The sequence below is a fragment of the Plectropomus leopardus genome, chromosome 8, assembly GCF_008729295.1.
Source record: "Plectropomus leopardus isolate mb chromosome 8, YSFRI_Pleo_2.0, whole genome shotgun sequence".
Lineage (NCBI taxonomy): Eukaryota > Metazoa > Chordata > Actinopteri > Perciformes > Serranidae > Plectropomus > Plectropomus leopardus.
The window spans coordinates 35619232-35630147 of NC_056470.1; the positions used below are offsets into that span (position 1 = coordinate 35619232).

A 10916-nucleotide genomic window follows, 5' to 3' on the forward strand; every position below is an offset into this window, starting at 1 on the left:
TTACAAACGTATAAATTCACTACAAAAAGACAGATTTTAGGGATCTAACAGACTAAAACAAAAACTCTAAAGCAACACCACAAATATGACGAAATGTTGCCCTTTTTACTGAACAATGAAAACAAGTTTGTTTGTTGATCACTGCATTATCATTTTTTAAAAATGCTAGATTATCTCCCTACAAACGTGCAGATAATCTAACAGAGAACAAAAGCAGTGAATAACTGTGAAATAACCGGAGAAGCAAAAACAAAAAAAGCACGTGGACGGTTCCTCGAGGGGAGACTGTGGGGGAAGTGTCGAGCGAGCGAAGAAGCACAACTCCAGAAATGAGAATCTCTCGCAGTCGAAGCAACGTTTGTGAACATGATGAAGTCTGCCAAATGTGAGCAGAGCGGCTCCTCGCTCGTGAGTCAGCGCGCGGGTCAGGGAGAAAAAAAGACGAGGACATAAAGACGTTACGGCCTCCGAGGATGATGAGACAAACGGTAAAATAAAGAGCTCTGCAGGTGATTTGTTAGAGCGGCGAGGAAAATGAGTTGTTTATGGCTCGTTAAAGGAATCGAAGGGAAACACGGAGCCAAAACCAGCAGCAATAAAAGAAAGAAAGTGTGTGTGTGTGTGTGTGTGTGTGTGTTTCAGAGGACTCATCACGGCCGTCCTAATGAGCAGGAGTTTTATCACGCCGTCTGTTAGTAATCCCCCTCAGATCCATCCGTGTTTTTAACACCGTGCTCGTTTAGCTGATGATGCTCTTCTCCAAAGAGACTTAATGAGCAGCCGAATAACCAACTTTACAGGCCGGTGTCAGGAGAAATCAGAGGTCAAAGGTCACAGCAGACACACGGGTACACAATTACAATCTGTCTGTCTTCACCAAACTGTGTGGAGCTGCAAAAAAGTGTTAAAAAAAACAACTTTTTCTGAGAGACAAACGCCGAGGCGACGTTTCTGTGACCGTCCATTAGACAGGAGACACTAAAGTTTGGAAACGCAGAGGGAAGTGTGGACACAAATTATCGCCAAATAAATTTCCTAAAAAGTGCAACAAAAAGACGGCATGGGAGGAGCTTTGCTATTTTTATTTATGCATTTTTTATTTAAATTTTCACTTTTTCACTTTATTTCTAAAAGAAGTTGCAGTAAAATTGCTGCATATGATGTTGAAAGTTTCAGTTTTGATTTTTGATTTGCTAAAGGCATCTAAATTTTGTATTGGAGTTTGTTATTTTCCAAACTCTAAATATTGACTTAAAGATTTTCATTTTTATTGTAAATGCATATCGGTTCCAAATATCCGTTATCGGTCTCATTAGTAATAATCGATATCAGCCCTGAAAAAACAATATCATTGTTTGTTTCTATATACATGCTGGAGTGTGTGCGTGTGTGTGCGTATTTGTATTCGTTTGTATATAAATTTATAGAGATTTAATTTTAGATTACATTATATTATTATTTCTTCTACTTTTCTCAGTATATTTCCTGGTATAAAAAGAAAAGAAACAACAAAAAGAGGATGAAGTGCTGGTTTAAAACAGTTTCAATCAGATCAAGATTTTATTCGTGTGACTGTTTGTGATCAACAGCAAAAAAAAGACAATGTCATGATTGTATTCAATACTCTGAACATTTTTTAAAAAAGGAATCTTTGCAATATTTGGAAACTTCTCCTAAATTATATTCATTCTATGAGCTCCCTGCCTGGTCTCTGTTTGATTGTTTGCTTTTTTAATGTGTTTTCTTATTTATTTGCTTTATTTATTCATTTATTTTGTCATTTTCATCCAAATATTTCTTCATTATTTTCTCATCTTGTGTGCAGAGGTTACTGGTAATTTTGGTGTTATTGAAAACCATAAGTTTTGTCATGATTGTTGCCATTAGTGTGATTTCTGATATTGTCTTTAATTGTCTTTGGGGGGGAGCACTGTGCTTCCAATAAAAAAATTTTTTAAAGAAAGCGTTTTGAGGCAGCAGATGGGTGGATACCTGCTCAACGTGATGTAAAAAAATAAACAAACAAAATTTAACTTTTTTTTAGTAATTTTTGAGGTAATTTTCTTGTTTTTTCTGCTTATTTTTAGTACTTTTATGGTAACTTTTTATTGATTTCTTTGCCAATTTTTGGGACATTTCTTGTTAAGATGCTCGTCACCCTCTCATGTTTTTGAAAGAAAAAAGCCAATGCGTTCAGGCGTCAGTTTTTAGCTCCATATTTTTATCCCGGCATCTAAAAACCTTTTATTTTTCTTTACATAAGTGTTTCCTCTAAGTTTTGTACGGACCCAGCCGGGGAGGTGATGATCGATGCCTTTCAGACTTTCAAACAGAAGCTGCAGCTCCGTCCTGCAGCCAAAAACAGCACCTGTGAAACTCAACAACAGGCTACTTCCTGACGCCGAACAGGACGTGGGCTTTACCTCCATGCAGCAGTCTCCGATGATCTCCGGCACAATGCCGTAGAAGGCCAGCTCCTCGTCGAAGGCCTGGATGCACTCGTTGCGCGGGTAGTGGAGCTTCCCGGTGCGGTAAAAGTTGAGGATGTGCCGGAACATTTCGGGGTCTCGGTCGAAGAAGTACTCCTGCGTGTCCTCGTTGTAGAAGAACTCCTTCTCTGAGGAGCCCAGCAGCGTCTCTGGATATCGATCCAGAGTGTTCTTCCATGTCTGCAGAGACGGAGCACAAAACAATACATGTTTTTGTTTTTCTTCCACTTTTGAGACTCTAAAACTGGATCTCGTGTGGGTGTCCGCGCTGCTGAATCACGAATCTACTCTCACAGCCGCCGCAGGCTTTACTGCTCCGAGGCCCGGAGACGCCGCGGTTTCACCGACCGAGCCGACAAAGTGTTGATGAGAGTTAATCTCAGTTTCCGATGCTCCTAAACGGCTTCACAAAGTCCACTTTAACAATCTGCTCTTATTCTTCTCTGAAGGTATTTCACAGCTTCAGATGCAGCGGTGGAAAGTAACTGAGTACATTTACTCAAGTTCTTTACTTAATACAATTTTAAGGTACTTGTATGATATTTGTGTATTTCCATTTTCTGCTACTTTCTAGGAATATTGTACTTTTTACTTCACTTCATTTATCTGACAGCTTTACTTTTCAGATTCTGATTAATAATAAAAAAGAAAACAAAATAAACAAATAAATGATGATGCATTATTAAAGGTTAAACTATCGAGCAGTATATTAACTAGTTAAAATGTACCTGCCGGAACATTAAAGGGATTCTCACCCCACCGTTGCGTTATTTAATACATATATACTTTGTTTACCTTCAATGATGCAGTAATATGTATTATCATGAGAAGTGGCCAATCTGTAAAATAGCGCTTTTAATTTTGGCACATTGCACATTTTGACGCTCATAATTGTTTGCTTTTATTTGAGTAAAAGTGAAATATTTTCACACTGTAGTACTTGCGGCATCAGTACTTCTTACCACTACTGTTAGGTAGTATTGTGACAAGTTGACTTTGAAAAACACTTTTTGAAAATTTGCTCTCAGCCAAAAACTTGATGGGCATGTGAGATGGAGCGAACAGCGGCTGTTCAAACACCTGAAGGAGAGACTGAGGAGTCACCCGGGTTCATCGAAGCGTCTCTAACTGCTGCAAACAGAGAAGCGGAGCCTGTTTTCTGCTTCCACGTGATTATTCAACATTACTGTATGTTTGTATTTATATCACCACAACTTCAAGCTGCTGCTTTTCCTTTTTTAGGAACGAGGACAAAGTCAGAGGCCTGACAGCAGTTTTCTTCTCGTTCTGCCGCCGCAGCACAAAATACTTTGATCCCTGAAAGCCACAAAAATCTATTTTTTGCTGCGGAGCCATTTTGTTGTTATTTCAGCCTAAATGCACGTCGATGCTCTGATTAGACGCTCGGTTTTTACTGCTTTCAGCTCTGAAAGGAGCCGCAGCACATCAGGAGCAACATGAATCTCTGGAAGTAAAAGAGTTTTTAATTTTCCTCATGGACGAAGAAATGAAATGAAATGATTAAACTTTTGGACCGGTATTGACTTTGTAAAAACTTCAAACTATTTCTGCGTCATTACAAAAATGCAAATGTGTAAAAGTGGATCTGTAACAACAGGAGTCAACTACAAGTCCCAGAGTGCACTGCTGTGTGAAACAGCCAATCAGAGAGCTTCAGACTCTGCAGGCCGCTCATGGAGCTGAAATTTGAGGGCGAATCTGAATCAATCTGATTTTAGAAATATTGTTTTTGAATGCAGCAACAGAGCGCTCTGAATATGCGGGACGGTAAAACTCCAGATAATTCTGGTGCATTTAATCTGCACTGGAAAATATGAATTTCTGAGTTCAATGTCAGAAATTTCAACTGGGACGCCCCCGAAACTAAGATTTCCTTACAGAGGGCAAAATGATCGTACAAATACAATAATTATCAAACATCTGGGAACACTGCACTTAATCCATTCAGTCCAAAAACATTTTTTAAAGTCTAGAAGAACTGCAACGCCCAAAAACGTAATACATGACAAACATAATATAAACCTGCAGCTTTTAATGTAATAATCTCACAAACGTAACAGCAGATGTAATACGCAATTTCCTGCAGATGGAACAGCAATGTGGGAATTATTCAAACTGACAAGGAACGATAAGCTGCTGCATTCAGTCTATAACGCACGTAATGTTTCTGTAAGTTATTAATAACTTTCAAAGAGAGCTGCTTGATCACGTTTTGACTCTGCTCCGCCCAAACTGTGATTTGTCTTGGTGTCATCCTCGATTCAGATTTGAGCTTCAGTCCCACATTAACAAGGTGACCAAAACATCTTTCTTCCATCTTAGAAACAGCTGAAGTATGGCCGTTCATAAATCAAAAAGATGCAGAAAAACTGATTCATGCTTTTGATCCAAAACTACCAAGAGGAGAGAAACACCAGTTTTAGCTTCCTGTAATATTTAGGATCGATTTTAAGGTCCTTCTGCGAACATACAAAGCTCTTAATGGAACAAGTTACATCGCTGACTCTCTCGTTTCTTACTCACCTTCACGAACATTGAGATCATCTGCAGCTGCTTTATTGGCTCCGCAAAGGTTCCCAAAAACAGCCAAAAAAAAATTGGGGATGCAGCGTTTGTCAGTTAAAGCTGATATCAGAGAAATCAGCTCGCTAAATATTTTTAAAAGAAAACTGAAAACTTATCTCTTCACTTTAGCCTTTAACTGGCTCTGATTCAGCTGCTCTGCATTCTGCTTTGCACCGACGCTGCTGCACAACTTTAACATGCTGTATTTTCCTTAATGTTTATGCATTTCACACACTTCTAGCCTTATTTTATTAATAATGTCAGTGGGTTTCGTTTTATTTATTTAAGTTTCCATCTTATGTTCTGCATTCTGTGCACGAAAATTTTATCCTTCTCTTATCTTACTTTCACTAGTTTTATCAAGTGGATTTTATCCATTTGAAGATGCATTCTGTGTTTTCTATTGTGGTTTTATTTTATTCTACATGCAGGTTTTATTATGTATTTATGTCCTTTATGTGTTTTGATGCACTCCGTGCATGTAATTTCCTTCTTGTAAAGCACGTTGGGCTGCATTTCTTGTATGAAAGGTGCTATACAAATAAAGTTTATTATTATTATTATTTATTCCGGTTGAAATCTGCGATCCTCACTGTTAGACGACACGAAATCCTCCTAAATCTGACACAGCGGAGCTTTAATGCAGAGCTGAATAACCAGACTGTGGCAGAGACGGAGGAAAAGTGTTTAAAAAGACGACATGTTTTACGGGAGAAACACAGAGGCAGCTCAGATGATGAAATCCTGCAGGTTTAAGGACGGATTTCCCCTTCTGATGATGAAACGAGGGCTGAAACTCAGGTTAGCGATGACTCAATTGTTGCACTTCTCTTAATGCGATTATAACTAAAGGAGCGACCACTTTCCCATCAGTGCAGAGAGATTTCAGAGTCTTTGGATCTGCAGCAGAAAGGAGGGGGCTGCTGGTGAAGCAGGTCGAGAGAGACTGTGAAACATGAACGAGGCGGTCCTGACATCAAAGAGGGACAGCGGGGGGTTAATGTAAATTTAAAAGAAGTGATGTCCTCGTTCTCCAGATAAAGGAAAGTGCCTACAACCTCGTGTAAGACTTCAGAGGACGAAAGCTGCTCGTTAGGAATGAAACAGAGTTCAGCAAGTCTGAACAATATCCCATTAAAAAGTCGGTATTTTGCAACCTGGACTCTGTTTTCTCATGTTTTTGTGTCTAACAGCTAATGGACCAACGGAAACAACGGTCTTATTAACCCCTTAGAGACTGTTTCTCTCATTTTAGTCTCTTTTCTTCTTCCTGTTGTGATAACTGTGTGTGTGTTGATGCATGTGTCCTAAATGTAGTCCTGATTGTGTATTTGAGTGTAATCAGTGAATTTGCAGCTCAGCTCCTACAATAAGTCTAAAATACACTGTGGAAACTAAATAGTTACATTCAGACTGTTCAGGTCCAAAAATGCTCCATTGAAACCCATTCAAACTGACATTTTTGATCCCACAGCCATCAGAGCAGAAAAACAGGACTTGTATTATTTCTGGGTGTCATTCTGGGCTTTTGACTCTGAATTTGTCATTTTGACTATTTTCCACCCAAAAAAAAGCATATTTTGTGCGCAGAGCGATACGAGTGTGTGATATTAAAGCGAGCGTGAACTTCTGGTAACATTCGGACACTGACGTCATAATAAAGTTGTTCTTTATACTAAAAGTGTTTCTGGAGTTTTGACCTCATCAAATCTTTTTTCACACACGGACTCTGCAGTACTCACCTGAAACCTGACCCCGCTGACGTTGACGTACAGGATCTCATCTGATCTGGACGAGTTGTCCACAGGAGGTTTGGGCATCGTCTTCTTGGCCAGCGGCAGCCATCCCACCGCCGCGGCCCGCGCAAACGGCAGCCACGTCGCCACGCCGGCCGCCATCTTGCATCAGCGGGTCCCACCTGGAGAGAGTCGACGTCTGTCCTCAGAGGACGGTGGTAGGGCGGAGCTACTGAAGGGACGTTCACTGAATCCTCACTTCGTTTCCTGTCCTGATTTCCTCGTGTGGTTGCAGCGGCAAGAGCACAGGCGGACGGGCATGTTGAGGGGGGAGGAAGGGGGGAGGAGGGGTCAGATTAGGTGTCAAGCCATGAAAAAAACGCCGTGAAGGAGCGAGAAAGTCGATGCATCTGACAGGTGTGTCTCCACTCTGTTTTTGGTTTTTTTGGACGAGTCTGACGTCCTTCCGGACGGAGTCTTCCTGTTTCCCGCCAAAATAAAAGCAGAACCAGGCTGCGGGACGCTCCTTTAAAACCCAGAAACGGTCAAGAATCAGCTGGAGTACTTCCTGTTTTTTCCTGCGGTCCTAAATATGGCAGCTCAGACTGTCCCGCTGGAGAAACTCTCAGAGCAGCCGTGTGAAACAATAATAGTTATTAAAAGTTAAAAGTTATTCTGCAATATTGCCGTCAGGTTTATTGCTGCTGGGACTCGACAACAAAAGGCCAAAAGATGTAAATCCAGGCAGGAAGGAGTTAAAACATTTGCTCTCTCTCTCTCTCTGTCAGTCTGCCTGGAGCCCTCTCGCTCGCCCTCTCTGCCTCTGAAGACAGATTTGTTGCAGCGCCGCAGCCTTTCAAATTCTTATTAAATTGTGATGATGGCTCCTGAAGTTGCAAGATCGACAGAACGGCCGCGTGGCCTCCCTCCCTCCCTCCCCGCCTCCCTCCCCGCCTCCCTCTAAGTGGAGGTTATGGATGTGCCGCCTCCCTCTTCCTCCTCTCCGTCTCCTTTTGCTTTTGCTTGCTGTTTTGCCGTCTCTAATTTTCCTTTATCTGTGTTTCACTGTCTCTCTCTCGCCCCGGAGGAGGAGGAGGAGGAGGTGAGGGGGCATCTAGCGACGGAGGAGAGACGGCAGCTTTACGTTGGAGAGCGAGGAGGAGACGTCAGGCGGTCCTTACTCCATGTCCATGTATGGCCGTCCTGTCAGGGGACACACAAACAGACAAGAGACAGAGAGTGAGAAACGGAGCTGGAGGAGAGGAGAGGAGGAGAAATGAAGCTGTCAAAGGAGAGGAGGAGTTACAGGAGGAGGGAGAAACGACAGGAGGAGACAGGAAAAGATGCCAGCAAAGTGAAAAGGAGGAGAAAGGAAAAAAGAGGAGCACAGAGGAGGAGAAAGAACAGAAAAAGTTGGACGTAGTGAGGGAAGGAAAGGAGGAAAGGACATGAAGACGAGAGAAGGAAGGAAACACTGATCTAACAAAAGAAGGAAATATTAAACTCTGTCTTAAAATCTGAGAAATGTCCTCAAATACGAGAATTCTGCTCGTAACATCGGGTCATTTCCTGCTGAGACTGACCTCTTTTTTACGTTTTTGAAAGAAATCACCCCAATCTGCTCGTTTAAAAGGTTTAAAGTTTGTGAAATCCATCCGAAGGTTTCAAAGGGTTAAAAGCAGATTTTTCCCTGCAGAATACAGAACATGTTCTAAATAATAAGGAGCCTTTGAGTACAAAAGCTATGATAAGAGCTAGTGGTTATATTTGTGATTTATTTACATGCATACGTTGTTTTTAATGTTGCAGACTGATTGCAAATCATTTTCTCAATAAAAAACCTGAAAAACGTCTGAAATGAAAACGCGATCGATCCTGTGCTTCCTGTCTCCGGCGACAGTGGCACGCTGGCGTGTTTAGGATGAAGATATAAAGCTGCAGGTTATTAAAGATGTTTTTATGACGAGAGGAACGGAGCGCCGTCAGTCTGCTGAGGAAAAACACAGCCGGCCGGCCGCCTCGCTCTTTATTTCTCCCTCTGCGTTCCTCATTCAATAAAGCAGCCACAATAAAGTTTCCTGTGAAACTGCTCTTCGTCAGATGAAAAGTTATTGTTGCGGGTTTATTGCATAAAGTCCACGGTGGGAGCAATAAAACTTTCCCTTCCTCGGGTCTGCTTTGACTCACAGCCAGCCTGAAAGCTTAAAAAAAAACATCAGCAGATCTTTCTTTAAAAACTCGTTTGTTTGAGCGGAAAGAAGACAAATATGTCTTAAAGATGGAGTCAGTGTCTCAGTCAGTTATGTGAAGCTCTGTGTGATTTAGGGGTTTCCCCAATGAAACGTGAAAGAAACGTGGCGATATCTTTGGCCGTAGCTCTAAAACGGCGGTCTTACGTCGCACAGTGAGAGAGGCAGCCGGCTGCAGACCCGGCGGAGGGCCGCGTGCACGCATGCAGAAAGCAGCTCCGCAGATTCGTGTTAAAGAGCCGCAGTTGGCAGGAAGTCACATGATCGAAGCAGATGAAGTTGGAAATTGTGGTGGAAATAGCGCGAGAAAATAGAGAGTGATCACGGAGTACATTTTGAGAGTATTTTGAGCAAATTTTTGGAGTTTTGTTTTTTTATTGTTGGAATCGTTCTGCAAAAATGAAGCAAATGTAGCTGTGAAGGAAAGGAATACGAAGACATTAATATAACGGATGCATTAACCTGCTGCTGCTGAAGGACGGGCGAGGACGACGCCGCGCTTTATTGAGCGAAACGAGCTCACTGAAAAACTAGACGGTGTTTTAATTAGAGTATTTGGGTAAATATACTCATACATCCGTCACATGTTTGTCACTTACGTAAATTAACCATTTTATTGGTTTAAAATGTGTTTTATTCTTTCTGATTTTAAAAATATACATCCAGGGTTTTCAGTGAGGAAGAGTCTATTTACATCATCATCAGTCTTAAATTAAAAAGGTTAAATAGATCAAAATGAAATAAAAATATTATATTACAGTATTATTTTGCATTTCTGCAAACAGATGCCCCTTAGTCCTCCACACTGGACCTTTTTAATTCTGCGTTTATAACACTGCTGCTGCTGCTGCTCATTATCGGTACTGCAAATACTGACACTGTGACATTAAATATGGTGATAAATACTACAGCAAACACTCTATGAGAACAAAAGTGTGGATGATGTTCATTTCATCCACGAAGAATCAGCGTGAGTGCATGAACGTTCGTACAGTAAACAAAGCTGAGTCACGTGGTGAACTCGCCGCGTTGGTGACGTATATTGTGCAAGACGAGAGCTGTGGTTCACTCAGCTGTTGCACAAAAGTAACCAACCTGTGACAGTGCAACTTCCTTGACTTGCAAAATTATATCTTAAAATGAAAAACATCACATAGCACAATTCTTGGCACAACTCGGATCTAAAGATTATTTGTCTCTTGGCGTTAACAAAGGGAAGAGGGACTTCATCTCTTTATAAAAACAGAATTACAGTTTTACTTTATCACAGTTCTGTGCAAAATATTTCCATAAAGCTCTGAGAACAGAGTGAAGTGATGCCGACAGCAGCAGGTGACGCTTTAGAGTTAATAAATGTACTTTAGTCATCGGGGTGCAATTACAGTGACAGCACACCCGTTATGTAAACGCACGGTTTAACAGCTGCTGACGGCCGAAATTTAGTCTGTTAATGCTGCAGAGACCGTCTGACAACACTGATCAATATATCATCAGAAAACACTGATCACTACATCATCAAAAAATACTGATCAATACACACTGATCACTACATCATCAATACACACTGATCACTACACACTGATCAATACACACTGATCACTACACCATCAAAAAACACTGATCAATACACACTGATCACTACAACATCAAAAAACACTGATCAATACACACTGATAATTACACACTGATTACTATGTCATCAATACACACTGTTGACTACACACTGATCACTACATCATTAATACACATGGATCACTTTTTTAAACACAACATTACATGAACTATATATTAGAAAAAATAAATTAATATTCACAATAAGTAAAACTTTGTGTGTTTTTCTGGCTGAAACAGGAGAC

The 10916-nt window shown here is 41.0% G+C and overlaps 1 protein-coding gene across 1 annotated transcript in view; it reads right to left on the minus strand.

The window, feature by feature from the left end:
• Window positions 1-6973, minus strand: part of kcnd1 (potassium voltage-gated channel, Shal-related subfamily, member 1) — a 53535-nt gene extending 46562 nt beyond the window's left edge. The window contains exons 1-2 of the mRNA XM_042492514.1: window positions 6818-6973; window positions 2424-2669 (exon numbers count right to left, since the gene is read on the minus strand). Coding sequence (XP_042348448.1) covers window positions 2424-2669; window positions 6818-6973 — 402 coding nt within the window. The remainder of the gene's footprint in view (window positions 1-2423; window positions 2670-6817) is intronic.
• Between the last annotated feature and the right edge of the window lie 3943 nt (window positions 6974-10916).